At 40.6% G+C, this 19,217-nt stretch overlaps 1 protein-coding gene across 8 annotated transcripts in view; it reads left to right on the forward strand.

Annotated features, from left to right (window-relative positions):
• The window catches only part of LOC140495754 (storkhead-box protein 2-like), a 313,499-nt gene that overhangs the window by 238,106 nt on the left and 56,176 nt on the right, over positions 1–19,217 (forward strand). Inside the window, exon 1 of one of the 8 annotated variants that reach the window (XM_072594855.1) lies at positions 16,840–16,897. The exons of 5 other annotated variants lie outside the window; for them this stretch is intronic. In XM_072594855.1, the coding sequence (XP_072450956.1) occupies positions 16,849–16,897 (49 nt within the window). In that variant the 5' untranslated portion in view covers positions 16,840–16,848. 2 more of the 8 variants (XM_072594862.1, XM_072594867.1) reach the window with 2 other exon arrangements.

The raw sequence follows: 19,217 nt of genomic DNA on the forward strand, positions 1-19,217 counted from the left end.
ACCTCAGTGATGTGCACCTAGTAATGATGAATGGCTTCAGGTTTGTATTGGTATATTAGCTCATAATCTATGCTGACAATTCCCTTGAATCTGCTTTGTCATTACTGAAACATATTTTGGCTAATTTATAACCTAGCTCCATATAAGGATATAAGGACAAGGAGCAGGACAAGGCAATTCAGCCCGTTGAACCTTCTCCACCATTCAGTACGATTGTGGCTGATTTCAGCTTGGCCTCAACTCCACTTTCCTGCTCCCTCCCCATAATCCTTCAACCTTGCTAATGAAAATTTCTCTTTAAATTTACTTAATTTCCCTGCATCCAGCACATTCTGAAGTAGCGAATTTTACAGATTCAGCCCCATTGAGGGAAATAATTCTTCCTTGTCTCTGTTTTAAATCTGCTACCACTTAGCCTAAAACTAAGACCAAGGTTGCCCCAGAAGAGGAAATATCATTTCTATATGTACTTTGTCAATCCCCTTCAGCATTTTATACACCTCAATTAGATTTTCTCTTATTAATCTTGAGAGAACTGCCTCCAAAATAACTACCTCCCTCTTCAGGTGTCACAAAGCCAGTCCTTTTTTCTATAAAATCTGTTCCTTGGTCTAAGGAGACTGTCCTTGATTTTTTCAGCAGGGTAATAAACCAGGCCGGGCTCTGATCAGTCTGGTTTGGTGCAGAGATGAAAAGGATTTTGAGAGACCTTTTGTTTATATGTAAACAGATGAGACTTCAGGCCAAAGTGGTCATGCTTTAGAAGTGACCTGTATAAACAGAGGGAAGTGGTCAGCTCTCTAGTTAGCTGAGCTGACCTGAGCTGTTTTTAATTCAGTCTTGAACTGGGAAGTTCAACAGGGAGCTGTGTGGACACTCTCTCTCTTTTCTGCTCTTCAACTTCAACCTGTAAGCATGTGTTCCATTTATTACTGGGTTTTAAAGGGAGTTTGCTTGTTGGGACTGTTGTGTATATTCAGAACAGCATAAGTAAGTCTAGTTGGATAGATTGAATTCTGTAGGGGTTCTTTACTCTGTTCTTTGTGTTTCATAGTGTAATTTTGTGAGTAAATTTATTTATCTGTTTTAAACTCTTGTAGTCAACCTAGCTATCTTACTCAGAGTAATTTCACTGTACACTTACTGAAACAAATTGCAAAGTTAGGTCTAGGGCTGCCTGCTTAAGAATGTTTTGAGTCATCTGGCCTAATCCATAACAGATTAGGGGCTCTTTTGCGGGATTTTAAACAGCGAGTGGTAGGTGCTAGTGTCTTTATTTCGGGTGTCGGTTTGGTTGGGTAGACAAAGCTTGGGATAGTAATGGCTTTTTCAGTCACCAAAAGCTTTCTGGATGTGGATGTGATGACTTTGGAGGTTTTGCAAAAAGTGAATAAGACCAAGTTGCAAGACCAAGTTGCAAGAACTAGCAGAGAAGCTGGAATTGGAACTGCCTGCTTCTGTGAGGAAAGGAAAGATCATTACAGCAGTAGGTCAACATTTAAACTTGCTGGAGAAACCATCAGAATCTATAGAGATGGCAAGAATTCAATTACAAATGAAGCAGCTTGAGTTAGAAGTGAGAGATAAGGAAAGGGCAGCAGAAATGAAACAGTTTGAGTTACGATTAAAAGCAGAAGAGAGGGAAAAAGAGAGCAGCAGAACAGAGAGAAAAAGAGAGAGCTTTTGAACTTCAGAAACTGACACTTAAAAAGGAAAGTCAGCTTAAAAAGGCTGGAGATAAAGGCTGAGGGTAGGCATAGTGATGAAGAGAGTGAGGATGAGCAAGCCCCTGGTAGTCAGAAGCCTAGTGAGAGACTGTTTAAATATGTTCAAGCATTGCCTAAATTTGATGAGAAGGCTGTGGAAGCCTTTTTCATCTCATTTGAAAAGGTGGCTAAACAAATGCAGTGGCCAGTGACAATGTGGGTTTTGTTGATCCAAAAAAAACTTGTAGGTCGGGCTAGTGAGGTATTCGCATCACTATCAGAGTAGGTATCTGGGGAGTATGAGGAGGTGAAAAAAGCCATTCTAAGTGCATATGAGCTTGTACCAGAAGCCTATTGACAACATTTCAGGAATCTGAGGAGGGATCCAGGTCAAAGCTACATTGAGTTTGAAAGGATCAAACAGAGTAATTTTGATAGATGGATAAAAGCTTTAAAAATCAAGCAAATCTATGATGCCCTTAGAGAGGTAATTATTTTGGAGGAATTCAAAAACTCACTGCCTGAAGTAGTGCAAACTCATGTGGAAGAGGAGAGAGTTAAAACAGCAAGGTTAGCAGCTGAAGCGGCTGATGATTTTGAGCTGGTCCATAAAACTCAGTTTGGTTTCCAGAATCAATTTCAGTCCATGAGGGATAGAAATTGGGGTAAAGAGAAATCCTCACATGGAAAGGGAAAGGTAGATCTCAGTGAAGATCATAAGGAGAACTTACCACAGGGTAAAAGAGAAACCCTTGAGGGGGACAAAGAAGTTAAAAGGTTCCAATGTTTTCATTTTAATAAAGTGGGCCACACAAAATCAGTGTTGGTGGACTAGGGGAAAACCAGAGGTAGGAAAACCAGACAAGCCTGGACGTTTTTATGGACTAGTATCAAAAAGCACAAGGGAAGTTAGACAACTGCCTCAGAGTATACAAGATGTTCAGAGGTTGATTAAGGAGGAAGTGCCAGATCTGCTTAAAAAATATACATGCAAGGGTAAAGTTTATTCACACAGGCCAGGAGTATTGGGTAAGGAGGTTACAATATGAAGGGACACAGGATACTCTCAGTCTGTAATGCTGAAGGATGAGGAGATATTCATTCCCGAGAGACTATTGCCAGAGAAGATACTGGTAACAGGAATTCATGGTGAGACAAAAGGTGCTCAGTTATGTAAAGTGAGGCTAGAGAGTCCAGAGAAGAGTGGAGAATTTGTAGTAGGACTACTGGACAAACTCTCAGCACCAGGAGTACAATTTGTCCTTGCAATTGCAGATTCACTGGTAGGCATGCTGCCTACTCTAGTTGAAAAGACCGTGGAGACGCAGGCAACTGAAGACCTGGAGAATGTTTATCCAGGAATTTTCCCTGATGGTGTGATCACAAGATTATGGAAGCACAAGCTGAAGGAAGAGAGATCAAAAGGCACAGACAAAAAAGCTGACGTAGTGTCATCCGAAACTTGATTTGATCAGATAAGTGGAACAGAGAAGGTGCAAATAGGTAAACAAGCCAGTATTTTAAGCTCAACTAAGCTGATTGAATTACAGCAGAAAGATGAGGAGTTAAAATGAGAATAAAAGTGAATGCATGCCAGTGTGTTATTACTTAACAAAAAATGTCTTAGTGAAGAAATGGAGACCATCACACATTCAAGCAGATGAGAAATGGGCAGAGATTCATCAAATTGTTTTGCCAGTAGGGTATAGAAGGGAGGTGCTGCAAGTGGAGCATGAGCTACCACTTGGAGGTCATTTAGGGGTGAGGAAAACACAGCCTAAAATACAAAGACATTTTTACTGGACTGGACAACACAAGGATGTAGTTGAATTTTGCCAGACATGTCATACATGCCAGTTAATCGGAAAACCACAGGCAGTTATAAAACCTGTACCTTTAATACCTATTCCAGCATTTGAGGAACCTTTCACAAGAGTCTTGATTGGTTGTGTAGGTCCCCAACTTCAAACAACAAGTGTAAATAAGTATTTATTAACAATAATGGATGTGTCGACTAGATTTCCAGAGGCAATCCCATTAAGCAACAGCACAGCTAAAAGGGTTGTAGGCGAATTACTTACATTTTTTACTAGATAAGAACTGCCAATAGAGATTCAGTCAGATCAAAGATCAAGCTTCACATCCAAATTATTCAAGGAGGTTATGGATAACTTGGGAATAAAGCAATTCAAATCTATTGTGTCCCATCTTGAATCACAGGGACCACTAGAGAGATGGCATCAAACACTAAAGACCATGTTAAGGGCTTATGGTCAGGATTATCCAGATGCTTGGGATAAGGGAGTTCCGCTTGTACTTTTTATGATCAGAGATGCATTGAATGAATCAATCAAATTTAGTCCATTTGAATTAATCTTTGGGCATGAAGTCAGAGGATGATTAAAATTGATTAAGGAGAAACTAATAAGTCAGAATTCAGAGACCACTCATTTGGACTATGTATGAAGTTTTAAAGAATAATTAAATAGAGCTGGAGATTTGGCTAGACAGCATACAATGAAACAAAGGTATCACAGCATACAATGAAACAAGAAGTGGATGAGAAATCACAAATTCACAATTTTGCAATTGGGGATAAGGAATTGGTGTTACTTCCAGTAACAGGTGAGCCTTTAAAAGCAACGTTTAGTGGACCTTATCAAATTGAGAAAAAATTGAGTGAGGTGAACTACTTGATAAGGATTCCAGAGAGGAAGAAATCTCACACAGTGTGTTGTGTGAATATGCTCAAAAGGTATTTTGATAGGGAAGGAAAGCAAGAGGAGAAGGTGTTAATGATTACAGCACAGAAGGAAGAACCACGTTCCGAGGATTCTGAATTGGACATTCCTCAAATCAGATTGGATAATGAGGAAGTTGTCAAACATTCAGATAAAGTATTGAGTTACCTTCCACAAGAAAATCAAAATGGCCTGAAAGAGTTATTACTATTACATGGGGAGATATGCAGAAATAAACTGCGAAGTATTAACTTAATTGTGCATGATGTAGATATAGGAGATGCTGTTCCAATTAAACAACATCCTTATGGGCATAGCCCTTTAAAGCTGGCACAGGTTGAGAAGGAGATAGAGCTCATGCTCCAAGATGACATAATCAAAGTGAGTTACAGTGACTGGAGCTCACCCATAGTGATGGTGCCAAAGCCAGATGGTACCCAACGGTGATGTGTGGGCTACTGCAAAGTCAATGCCATTCCAAAGACTGATGCATATCCAATTCCATGGTTGGAGGACTGTATTGAAAAAGTGGGACAAGCAACTTACATTTCTAAATTGGACTTGCTCAGAGGCTACTGGCAACTACCTCTGTCAGAGACAGCAAAGGCCATTTCAGCTTTCATAATGCCAGATGGACTATATCAGTTTAAAGTCATGCTATTTGGTATGAAAAACTCTGCAGCCACATTTCAGAGACTGACTAATAAGGTCATTGCCGAATTATCCAACTGTGTGGTGTGTATAGATGACCTCATGATTTTTTTATTCACTTGTGGAAGGAACATTTACAGCATTTATCGAACTTGTTCAATCGACTTTGGAAGACCATCTTCGTGGTAAACCTAGCTGAAAGTGAATGTGCCAAAGCCCAAGTCACCTTCCTGGATCATGTTATTGGACATGGACAAGTGCCCCCACGAGTTGCAAAAATGAAACTAACTGGGGAATTTCCCATACTGTTGACAAAAAAAGCAGTACTACAGTTCCTGGGGTTGAATGGATTTTACCCAACATTTGTGCTGAACCTTAGCAGTGTGGCCACTCCACTCACCGAATTATTAAAAAAGAGCAAGAAGTTTCAGTGGACAGTGGACCATCAAAAGGCATTTGACAGCCTAGACATTGTGTTACAACTGCCCCAGTATTGTCCACATCGAATTCTATGAAGCCTTTCAAGGTAGCTATCGATGCCAGTGATGTAGCTGTTGGTGCGGTCTGCAGGAGGATGACAGGGGAATAGAAAGACCCATTGGGTATTTTTCCAGGAAGTCGAACACTCATCAACAGAAATATTCAATGGTGGAGAAAGAGACTTTAAGCTTGGTGTTGGCATTACAACATTTCAGTGTTTATATTACCAGCAATGCATCTGAGACAATTATATACACCGATTATAACCCATTGACATTTGTGGAAAAATTTAAGGACAAAAATGCCAGACTGTTTAGTTGGAGCTTGTTGTTGCAACCATTTAATTTGACAATTATGCATGTGGCAGATCATGAAAACATGATTGTCGATGCCTTATCAAGATTCAAATGAGATACGGAGGTGTTCGGTGGTGGATGTATCGCAGCCTGAATCTGCATGTGGTTATGCTTGTTTGCATGTTTATAGTTAGTGTAGTGTATATGTGTGTTTAAACTACAACCAGGGTTTTGAAGGGTTAAAAATAAAGCCATCTTTTGGTATTGATGGTTCATTTTTTTGAAGGGGGGAGATGTCACAAAGCTAGTCTTTTTTTCCTTAAAAGCTGTTCCTTGGCTCAAGGAGACTCTGTCCTTGATTTTTTTCAGAGGGGCAATAAACCAGGCCGGGCTCTGATCGCACTGATTTGGTACAGAGATGAAAAGGATTTTGAGAGGCCTTCTGTTTATATGTAAACAGATGAGACTTCAGGCCAATATGGTCATGCTTTAGAAGTGACCTGTATAAACAGAGGGAAGTGGTCAGCTCTCTAGTTAGCTGAGCTGAACTGAGCTGTTTTTAGTTCAGTCTTGAACTGGGAAGTTCAACAGGGAGCTATGTGGAAACTCTCTCTCTTTTCTGCTCTTCAACTTCAACCTGTAAGCATTTATACTGAGTTTTAAAGGGAGTTTGCTTATTGGGAATGTTGTGTATATCCTGAACAGCATATGTAAGTCTAGTTTGGATAGATTAAGTTCTGTAGGCATTCCTTATTCTGTTCTTTGTGTTTCATAGTGTAATTTTGTGAATAAATGTCTTTGTCTGTTTTAAAATCTAATAGTCAACCTAGCTATCTTACTCTGGGTAATTTTCACTGTACACTTATCAAAACAAATTGCAAAGTTAGGTCTAGGGCTGCTTGCTTAAGAATGTTTTGAGTGGTCTGGCCTAGTCCATAACACAAGCAAGGGAACCACAAGTATATGCAATACTCCAAAATAAAAAGGTGTGGTCTCATTTATGCCTTATACTGTTGTAACACTTCCCTACTTTAATACTGTTAAAAATCACTCAGCACCAGGTTATCGTCCAACAGGTTTATTTGGAAGTACTAGCTTTCAGAGTGCTGCTCCTTCATCAGGTAACTAGTAGACACAGAATTTATAGCAAAAGATCACAGTGTCATGCAATGCATACAATGTGATGGCACGGTGGCTCAGTAGTGAGCACTGTTGCCTCAGAGCACCAGGGTCCTGGGTTCGATTCCAACCTCAGATGACCCTCTGTGAGGAGTTTGCACATTCTCCCCATGTCTGCGTGGGTTTCCTCCCACAGTCCAAAGATGAATTGGCCATGCTTAAATTGTCAATTAGGTGCATTAGTCAGAGGGAAAGGGTTTGGGTGGGTTACTCTTCGGAGGGTCAGTGTGGACCTGTTGGGCCGAAGGGCCTGTTTCCACACTGTAGGGAATCTAGTCTAATTATGTATTAATGAGTCAAAACTTGCACCCCATTCTAAAAGTTGAAAGACCTAACAGCAATCAAGGTTTGTTCAATATATCACTGTGATCTTTTGCTATACATTCTGTGTCTTATGATCCTGCCCCACTAGTTTCCTGCTGAAGGATCAGCACTCTGAAAACTAGTGCTTTCAAACAAACCTGTTGGACTATAACCTTGGTGTTGTGTAATGTTTTACTTTGTCTCCCATTGTCCAACACCTGCACCTCCACATCATACTTTTATACTCTAATGCTTTAGCAATAAATGCTAGAATTCCATTTGCCCTCCTTATTACCTGCTGTCCCTGTATACTAGTTGTCTGTGATTCATGCACAAGCACATCTAGATCCCTCTGCACCAAAACATTATGAAGTTTTTCTCCATTTCGATAAATAGATTGCCTTTTCATTCTTTTGAGTAAAATGAATGACCTCATACTTATCCATATTAAACTCCAATTAGCAAATTTTGGCTTATTCCCCTAACCTATCCATATCCACTTATAGATTTCTTCTCTATTGCAATCTATTTTCCCACCTATTCAGTGCATTCAGTAAATTTTACTATTGTACCTTCTACTTTTGCATCCATGTCATGAATACAGATTGTACATGGTTAGTTACATTTTTCCAACCAGTAAAAGACCCACTTATCTTGATGTTATGCTTTCTATTGGTTAGCCTATCCTCTATCCAAGCAAATGAATTACTCCTACTCATGTGAAATTACCTTGTCTATTGACTTCTTGTGCTGCATCTTATCAAATGTAATCTGGACATCCAGATATAGTACATCTACAGGATGCCCATTATTCATTTTGTTTGTTACATAGAGTCATAGAAATGTACAGCATGGAAACAGACCCTTCAGTCCAACACGTCCATGCCAACTAGATATCCCAACCCAATCTAGTCCCACCTGCCAGCACCTGGCCCATATCCCTCCAAACCCTTCCTATTCATCTTCAAAAAACACTATGAAATAAGGCATACACAATTTACTTTTTATAAAACTATGCTTAATCTAATGGATTGCACTTTAACTTTGCAACTGTCATATATTACTTCCTTAGTTATTGATTCTATTCTGAACAAGAGACATTAAACTAACCAGTTTATGGTTTCCTACTTTCTGCTTCCTCCCTTTTTGATATCTTTGTCCCAAATCCATTAATCTTGTATTTCACAAAATTCCAGAAACCTCATACTTTAATAAGTAATCCAGCATCAATTACCATTTGCAGAAAAGAGTTCTCAACTGTGTATGTGCCAATCTATGTGTGTCAAGGTGATTCCTAATTCCATCCCTGAAATTAGATTATACCCCCTGACTCTAGACTTCTAAACCAGCAGAAATAACTTACCTCTATCAACCTTCTCTGTTGCCTTTAATATTTTAAAACCTGGATCAAAATATGCTTAACCTTCTAATTAGTTGAGAATGTAATCTAATTTGCATAATCTTTCCTCCTTATTTAACCCTTGAAGTCCAGGTATCATTCTGGCAAGTCAATGCTGTGCTCCCTCCATGGATACCTTTTTGACACTGCTCCGAATATTCCACAAGTTGGTCTATCCAGAACTTTGCAGTAGCTGACTCATGACTTCTGTCTCCTTATATTAAGTCTTCTAGGCATGAGGACCTGCATTCTGTCAGACGTTTGGATTATTTTCAATACCTCTTTGTACCATTCTAATATCTTACATACCTAGACTTGCATTCTCTCCTTAGCCCCCACACACCCAGGCCAATTTGTCTGGAACTGCACTTTGTCAGCTTTTCACCATTTAGAATATACCATGTGCCCATCCATTACAGATCATAAGTTTCTCTATATTGGAATCTTTTCCCACAGTTTTGTTCATTCACTTAATCAATACCTCTTTATAATATTGTAATTCCATTCACTTTGCTTATAATGCTGCCTAATGTGTGTGTCACTGGCAAACGTGGATATGTGGCTTTCTATCCCATTATCTAAGTTGTTCACAAATATCGTGACGAGTTGAGGTCACAACACAGTGTCTTGTGGGACACAACTAGTCCAGTGTGGCCAATTAGAGTACAGGTATCTTTAATTAGCCTACTCAGACATGTTGAGACACACCACTGGAGCAGTTTGGACATAAACCCAGCCTCCTGGCCATAAGGTAGGGACATGACAGCTGTCCCACAAACGCCCTCATCAATTACAGTATATGCTTATTAATGCTTGTCTCTGCCTCCTGTTAGTCAGCCAATTTTCCTCATCAAGATCAATAATTTGCCTTCAATTCCATGAGCTTTGACTTTAGCTAACACTGTCTTATGAATAGTTTTATCAAATGTGTTCTGAAAATCCACATTAGTAATAATGATAAGACATTTCCCTGCCCAATAATTCAATAACCTTTTCAAAATATTTAGTCAGATTTGTCAGGCTTAGTTTAGCCTTCAGGAATCCATTACACCCTACATTTAATTACGATTCTAGTAATTTCCATAAAAAACAGACATTCAGCTAATTGATTTGTCATTACATTTTTCAACCCTCTCTCACCTTATGGTGGCATAGTCAAATATGCACTTTTCATTTCTAAACAAATGACTCTCAAATCAAGAGAACTGTGAAAAATTATCGTTAGGACTTACCAACTCCTTTAGAACCTTGAAATATGTGTTATTTAAGTCTGGAGATTTCTCACTCCGTAGTGTAATTATATTGTACATTAATGCTTTTTTGTTTATATTAATTTTGCCACATCCTTGGTTGTATTCAATGTTAGTTTTCTTGACAGCTCAACTATGTTGGCACTATCATGTGACTCAGTTACACTTTAATCTCTGAGTCTGAAGATTATGGGTTAATGTTCTACAGGGATTAAGCACAAAATTCATACAGACATTCCAGTGTAATACTTTTTTTTGTTCGCTATTGCAATGTAAGCATCACTTGGCTGGGACAGAATTTATTGCCATCCCCTTTAGGTGGTGAGTTACCTTCTTAAACTGCTGAAGTCCATTTAGTGGACGTAGATCCATAATGCCATGAGGAAGCGTGTTCCAGGATTTTAACCCAGTGACACTGAAGGAATGATATTATATTTCCAAGTCTGGATGGTGAGTGACTTGGAAGGGAACTTGCAGCTGGTGGTGTTCCCATGTATCTGCTGCCCTTGTCCTTTTAGATGGTGGTGGTGGTGGGTTTGAATTGTGGTGTTTAAGGTGACTTGTTGATGTATATCTGCAGTGTGTTTTGCAGATGGTTCATTCTGCTGCTACTGAGCAGAGGTGATAGAGGGATTGAATATTGTGAAGAGGTTGTAAATCAAGTGAGCTGCTTTGTCCTCTATGTGTCAGGTCTAGGTGCATACGTCTAGGTAAGTGGAGAGTATTTCATTCAATTATTGACTCACGTCTTGTTATATTCATGGTACAGCATAGAAAAATGCCATTCAGCCTATAAAATCTGTGCCAGTCAAAAACAATCATCTAATTTCCAGCACCACTGTATATAGTTTGCAGGGCCTGTGGAGCCAGAAGGTGAATTCTTCACTGCCTCTGCCCTGCTGTTGTTGCCACAGTATTTATATGACTGGTTCAGTTCAATTTTTGGTCAATCTTAACCTCAAGAATGGTGATACTGGGGGAATTCAGAGATTGTGATACTATTGAATGTGAAGAAATAATTGTTAGATTCTCTCTTGTAAGATGTAGTCATTGTCTGGCACTTGCGTTGTACAAGTGCCCAAATGTTGATAATGTCCTTGTCTTGCTGCACTTAGTAATGCAGCTTTAGTATTGAAAGAGTTCCAAACTGTGCTGAACATCAGCAAATGTCCCCTCTTCTGACCTCATGAAGCAGGAAAGTCATTGACAAAACAGTTATGCCTAGGACTCTATCCTGAGAAGCACCTTCAGAGATGTCCTAGAGCTGAGGTAACTGACCTCCAACCACCACAACCATTTTCCTGTGAGCCAGGTATGACTCCAAACAGTAGAGACCTTACCCCCTGCTTCTCATTCACCCCCGTTTTGTCAGGGCTCCTTGATGAAATGTAGACTTGATGTCAAAGTCAGTTACACTCACCTCTTCTCTGGAACTAAGCTGTTTTGTCCATGCTTGAGTTAAAGCTGTAATGCAGTCATGTTGAGTAGCCCTGGTGGAATCCAAACTGAGCATTAGTGAGCTGGTTATTGCTGAGCAGGTGTTGCTTGATAAAACTGTTGATGACACCTTCCATCACTTTATTGATGATTGAGAATAGACTTACAGGGCAGTAATTAGATAGGTTGGATTTGTTTCGCTTTTTACTTACAGGATAAATACCTCAACAATTTTCTACATTGTCAGCCAATGTTACAGCTCTACTGGAACAGCTTGGCTAGGGGTGCAGCATGTTCTGGAACCCTGGTCTTCAGTATTATTGCCAAATGTTGACAGGGCCCATACCCTTTGCAGTACGTAGAACTTCTAGCCATTTCTTACTATCTTGTGGAGTGAATGGAATTGATTGAAAAATGGCATCAGTGACTTGGTGATCTCTGGAGGAGGCCAAGAGAGATCATTCAGTTGGCACCCCTTGCTGAACAATGCCTCAATCTTATCTTTTGCACCCATGACCCCTCTGCCCCTACCCATCATTAAGGATGGAGATATTTGTGGAGCTTGATCCTCCAATTTTTAATTAGCCACCAATGTTCGTAGCAATAGGACTGTAGAGGTTAGATCTAGTCCCTTGGTTGTGAAATTGCTCAGCAACTGAGGGAGTGCAGTATATTGGAAGTGCTGGCTTTCAGATGAGGCATTAAATTGGCCCAATCTGCTCTCTCAAGTGGACATGAACATTTCCACAGCACTCGTTTGATGAAGAGCAGGGCAGTCACCCTCAGTGTCCCAAATTAACAACATAAAAATGGATTATCTAGTCATTATTACATTGATGTGTGGGTGAACTTGCAACAGCTTAGTCGCCACATTTCCTACATCACATTGCAGCTAGAAGTTACTCAATTGCTGCAAAGCCTTTGGAACAGTTTGCAATCATGTAAGATGTTGCATACAAGTCTTTTTTTTCTGTGGATAAGTTGATTCGTTCCTAGGATATATGCATCACAGGTCAGACCAACATTTGTTGTCCATTCCTAATTGCCCCTTTAACTGAGTGGCTATCTATGCTATTTCAGAGGTCTGTTAAAATTCAACCTTATTAATGGAGGTCTGGAGTCACATGTAGGTCAGAGCAGGTTAGAAAAGCAGATTTTCTTCACTAAGGGTCTTTAATGGAACAGTTGAATTTTTATGACAGCGGATGATTGCTTCATGGTCACTATTACTGATACTGACTTTCAATTCCAGATTTATTAATTGTAATTTAAATTCCACCAGATGTTTTGGTGGATTTGAATGCATAACTCTGGAGGACCAGCCGAGGTCTTTGGATCACCAGTCTGGTTTCATTAACAATATGCCACACTCTACTTCACATGCTAATGTGAAGAAATTATTTAACAGAAGACCACAAGACCAAAATTGGCGAATGGAAGCATAGGTGGCCATTACCAATTAAGTCTGCTCTGCCATCCAGTGAGATCATTGCTGATCTGATAACGTTCAACTTCACTATTCTGCCTTTTTACCATACCCCTTGATTCCCTAACTGTTTAATACTCTGCCCATTTCAGCCTTGAATAAATTTAATGACCCATTCTCTGTAGCCTTTGTGGTAGACAAAACAGATTCACTACCCTCAGAAAATAAATTCCTCCTCATCTCTTTCTTAAATGGGAATCCCTTCCTTTGTGATTATACTCATCATGTGCATTAGTTCTCAATTTTTACGATAGGACCTGTGCTTTGCTTTTGCACTTTTGTGTGCTTTCTTTGTTTACTTTATCTCTCACCTCTTACTATATGTTTTGACAAGTAGAATGTGTGTCATTTGGAAGTCATAATTAACTTTTTAAATTTCTCCCACTGATATTTTGTGACGTTACTCATTGACCATTTTGCTCTATTTGCTGAAGATAGTCTCTATTAAACTCAGCCTTATCTACTTCTAGAATATGAGCAATAACTTTGCATTTATAAGTTTTAACTATTAGTTGCCCTGATCTCAAGTGAAATATGCTGTGTGGTTATACGTAGAGAGATCTGCTGACATTTCCGCCACCTTCAAATGGACCCCACTACCAGACACACTACCTCCGCACCCCTTTCCACTTTCCGCAAAGACCGTTCCCTCCACAACTACTTGGTCAAGTCCACGCACCGAAACAACCCACCCTCCCCTCCTGGCACCTTCCCCTGTCACCACAGGAATTGCAAAACCTGTGCCCACACCTCCCCCTCACCTCCATCCAAGACCGCAAAAGAGCATTCCACATCCATCAAAGTTTCACCCGCACTTCCACACATGTTATTTATTCTACCAGTTACTCCCAATGTGGTCTCCTCTACGTTGGGGAAACTGAACGCCTTCTCACAGAGCGCTTCAGACAACATCTCTGGTACACCCGCACCAACGAACCCCACCACCCAGTGGCCAAACGTTTCAACTCCCCTTCCCACTATGCCAAGGACATGCAGGTCCTGGGCCTCCTCCATCGTTACAGCCTAACCACCCGATGCCTGGAGGAAGAAAGCCTCATCTTCCACTCAGGACCCTCCAAACCCATGGCATCAATGTGTATTTCACCAGTTTCCTCATTTCCCCTCCCCCACCTTACCTCAGTTCCAACCTTCCAGCTCAGCACCATCCTCATGACCTCGCCCACCTGTAAATCTTCCTTCCCACCCATCTGCTCCACCCTCCTCTCTGACCTATCACCTTTACCCCACCTCTATCCACCTATTGCACTCTCAGCGACCTTCTCCCCAGCCCTACTCCCCTCCCATTTATCTCTCCACCCCCGAGGCTCCCAGCCTCATTCCTGATGAAGGGCTTTTGCCCGAAACGTCGATTTTCCTGCTCCTCGGATGTTGCCTGACCTGATGTGCTTTTCCAGCACCATTCTAATCTTGTATAGTTCTACAGTCAGTCCTCCAATATTTTCTCAAGCCATTTATCTTTTATCACTTGTAAGAATAGATGGTTAGCAGTGTGTTGATATTCAAACATTGGAGTCACCTTTAGCAGATCCTGGTCTTGTACTCACCTGACATCCATGTGATAGACATGTATGATGCATTATTTCCAAGAAGTGACTCTAGTAGAATGGTGATATTTCTTGACCACCACCCACTGAAAAGACTGTTCTAGATGGGTCCCATGAGAAGACAATACAGATTAATCCTCACAGTATAATGTGAACATCACCACCATATTTGCATTAAAGATGTGCAGCTGTAATTCCATATTCATAAATAATCCTGAGTATGACAAACCAAATTTACAGGAGACCAACAGCAAAACTAAATTATGGAAAAAAATCAACAAATTATCACAAAAAAAGAGAAAAAAGAAAGACCAGATGACCATAAAAATTAAGAACCTGAGTAGGCTGTTCGGCCCTTCAAGCCTGCTTCACTGTTCAATAGGATCATGGCTGATCTGACATTCCTCACATCTACTTTTCTGCATTTTCCCTGTAACCCTCGATTCTGTACTGATCAAGAATCTGTCTATCTCAGCCTTAAATATACTCAGCTCTCTGTGACAAGGAGTTCCAAAGACATCACAGTCATCAGAGAAGGAAGTCCTCCTCATCTCAGTCTTAAATTGGTGCCCCTTTATTCTGAGACTATGCACTCTTGTCCTTGATTCTTCCATGAGGGAAACAACCTCTCAGCACTTACCCTGTCAAGCCCCTTAAGAACACTACACATTTAAATTACAGGACCTTTCATTCTTCTAAATTCCAGTGAATAGGGTCCTGACCCAGTTAATCTTTGCTCTTAAGACAATCCTTTCATAGCAAGGACTGCAGAGACAAAGACTTGCATTTATCCTGCTTCTTTCACAACCTTAAGACATCCCAAACACTCTACAGTCAGTGAATTTCTTTTAAAGACTGGTTATTGTTGTAATGGAGAAAACACAGCAGGTAGCTTGCATACGTCAATGTCCTACAGGCAGCACTGAGACAATAGCCAGGTAATCTGCTTCAGTGACATTGATTGAGGGATAAATGTTGACCACGACACTTGGAAGAATACACCTGCTGCACTTTGAGTAATGCAATGAGGCCTTTTATGTGTACCTAAATAGACACATGGAAAAAATATTTTCTATGTCAACCTGTTGTGGAGTTGTTATTACACACCGCTGCAGCACCTCACATTTGTCTAAATTAAAGTCGATCTGCCACTCCTCAACCCATTGGCCCATCTGATCAAGATCCCATTGTAATCTGAGGTAACCTCCTTCGCTGTCCACTTCACCTTCAATTTTAGTGTCATCAGCAAACTTACTAACTATACCTCTTCTGTTCACATCCAAATCATTTACATAAATGAGGAAAAGTAGAGGACCCAGCACCGATCCTTGTGGCACTCCACTGATCACAGGCCTCCAGTCTGAAAAGCAACCCTCCACCACTACCCTTTGTCTTCTAACTTGTATCCAAATGGCAAGTTCTCCCTTATTCCATGAGATCCAACCTTGCTTATCAGTCTCCCATGGGGAATCTTGTTGAACGCCTTACTGAAGTCCATATAGATCATGTCAACTGCTCTGCCCTCATTAGTACTCTTTGTTACTTTTTCAAAAAACAATATCAAGTTTGTGAGACACGACTGAGAGGCATGGACACTAACCTTCAAATTCAAGTACCCTCCACAGGACAAAGTTTGGATAAGGAATCTAGGGTTATCAGGGCACATGGATAGATGAGATTCGAAACACAAACAGATCAATCATGATATTAATGAATGGAGAAATCGGACTTGAATGATTCAATGGCCTACTGCAAATTTGTACAAATTTGCTTTCCATAAGTGTTATGATTATTTTTTGAAAAGGTTTCAGAACTGATGAGAGTAACTTAGCAGTGGTTCTCCAAACGTATTGCAATCACATGTTAAACATTAGTATTTTTGAAAATGGTGTACTGTTTAGAAAAATGCAGCCACAGCTTTTGTGCATTGATAAAGTCATTTGGTATCACAGAACTTGAGTAGTACTGAAGAAAGTCAGATTTTGCGAGACGCAAAGCTTCCACAAAACGGGTCGTTTTTCATGCATTATTTGCAGATGGAATAGCATGTTTTCGGGAGTGCCTTGCTCAAACACTGTCTAAAACGATTAACATAAACTGCTCTGAGACAGGGAGCAGTCTGGTCGTCGGTGGAGAAAACGTCAGCATTAGGCAGAAGCCTGTTTGTTTTTTTTTCAGCCTTTAAGCGAAACTCAGGTGTTAAATTTTTAATTGTGCGACTGGAGGAAAGTGCTGGGATCCAGTGAGAGAGCAGCCAAGCCTTGTTGCCATGGCAACAGGTGCAGCAGGCCGCCCACTGGCGTGTCAATAGCCATTATTGGAAGGAGTTTTCAAACATTTGCCTACCAGATCACAATGCAAATGGTCACACCTCTATTGTCTTTATATGGCCTGCGCATTCTGGGTAAGAAGGCAAAGTGAATATATCAGGAGGGTGCACTGAAGAAATGTCTCAGACTCTTCACTGGGGATTAAAGCGTCTGTGGAAAGCCAAGATATGAAGGATTCTGTTTCCTTGCTGCTAAATGTAGCTGTGTGCTGAGGAGCTGCGTGGGGATTTCAGACAGAGTGGAAATGTTGGAAGGCCAGGAGAGAGGAGGTGAACTGTTTTAAGCTGGAACAACAGATAGCATTGAGTCATGATGTCATATGTTTAACAGCTGCTCATGGCTGTTTGTGTTGTGTGTGTCTATCAGGGATTGCAAACCTAAAGGAAACCAGTCCTGAAACAGAGAGAGAGAAAGTGAGAAATAATATCTTAAAGGTTCATGATCTGAAACCCAAGAATCGGGTTAATTTATGGGGAATTGTTTTGCGTGAATTTTCTCTCTCTCTCTCTATTCTCTTGTCGTCGATTTCCAGCATTTTTCCTGTGCGCCACCTCAGGGTCCCCATTTTGCCTTTCAGAAAAGCTGCAAAGAAAATGAACAAATCAGGTATAATTTAGTACGCGTTCGAGCCTCCTTTGAGATTCAGTGAAATGATTTTGGTGCGTTCACTGACTGCACCCTCACCCTGATGCAGTATTTGATCTGCTGCATCAGTTCTCTGGGCTGCAGAATTCAACGTTCTTTAACTGGGATTGATCTGTCAGTTAGTAAAGGACAATGTTTGTTGATATTGAGATTATCATAAATAACAACCTTGTGCTTAGTTCGATTTTTAAGACTAAACGTATTCTTTAGATTTTTTTTCTGTGTGGTTTTCAAGTTTCTACTAATCGAGGGTATTCTAATTAAAAAGAACAAGTCTGCACTTGCTACTCGAGCATTCCTAATTCAAGCCTGTCTTTCAATGTATTTTCCAGGTTTGGGGACCTAGTTTAGTGTATTACAAGTTGCCCAGCATAAACAAACTTTCTCTTTTAAGGTGTAAGTTTTTTTGGTATAATATGTGGCAAAAATGTTGGGAGTCTGGGAATCCCTGTTGCACAGACTTCAAAGAAAATGTGCATAAATCAGACAAATTTAAAGCGAACTTTAGCAGTAAGGTGATTCCTTGTGTTTATGTCTTCTTGAAGCGCATCGTACACTTGATTTAGTGCTTTGACATTGCTTTAAATGGAGATCTAAAATATGTTTTGCATGAATGGCAGTAGGTAGAGGTAAATCTGTTCTTTGCTTTTCTTCCATTTGTGAGAATCTCTAGCACACTGGGATTACATAAGTGTTCCTTTTTTTGATTCTGTTGTGACCATATAGATTTTTTTCTTTTCTACTTGGTAATCTGTATTGTTGAAAATGTGTTGCTGGAAAAGCGCAGCATCCAAGGAACAGGAGAATCGACGTTTCGGGCATAATCTGTATTGTTCCCAATTTAAGCAAAATCTGAATTCTCATCCTGGTTTCCAAATTCCTTCAGGCGTTCCTCCACCAGTTACCATCTCAAGCCGATAACACCTGAGATATCTGCAGTGCTCCAAGTACAGCCTCTTGAGCTTTATTACATTAAAGGTATGATATGGGTGGGCAGCACAGTGGCTCAGTGGTTAGGACTGCTGCCTCACTGCACCAGGGACCTGGGTTCAATTCCAGCCTTGGGTGACTGTGTGGAGTTTGCACATTCTCCCCATGTTAGCATGGGTTTCTGCCAGGTGCTCTGGTGACCTCCCGCAGTCCAAAAATGTACAGACTAGGTGGAATGGCCATGTAAACTTGCCCATAGTGTCCAGGGATAGATGTGTAGGTTAGGTGGATTAACCATAGAGAATGCAGGATGATTGGGTCGAAGGGTCGGTACAGACTCGGGCCGAATGGCCAGCTTCTACAATGTAGGGATTCTATAATTCTGTGATTCCCTGACTCTATAATTTAATTACAGGTCATCATTGTAGTTGTTCCACTGCATTGCCACCAAAAGATATTAAGTCTGCCTAGGAGAGGCTCTTGTGGTGCTATAGTAGTGTCCCTAACTCCAGTTCAAGTGATGTGTGTGCCAGGTATGTAATTCCATCTCTGAACAGGTTAATTAGAACATATCCACTGTGTCTGCCTGGGGTTATAAATCGGTTATGGTTATAAATCTGTTATGTGGGCAAAAATTTTAATCTGGGCAACAGGGCATACAAGTTGAAGAGATGGCAAGAACTCCATGTCATACCACTGAAGTGTCAGTCACGTAACTGGCAAATGGTTGGCCTTTTGGGATGAAAGATCCCAGAGATTGAAATACTACCTCCCAAGAGGTGACAGTGATCAGAGGCTGACAAACCTTCATTGCAGCAG

This window comes from Chiloscyllium punctatum, chromosome 2 (genome assembly GCF_047496795.1).
Source record: "Chiloscyllium punctatum isolate Juve2018m chromosome 2, sChiPun1.3, whole genome shotgun sequence".
Taxonomy (NCBI): Eukaryota; Metazoa; Chordata; class Chondrichthyes; order Orectolobiformes; family Hemiscylliidae; genus Chiloscyllium; species Chiloscyllium punctatum.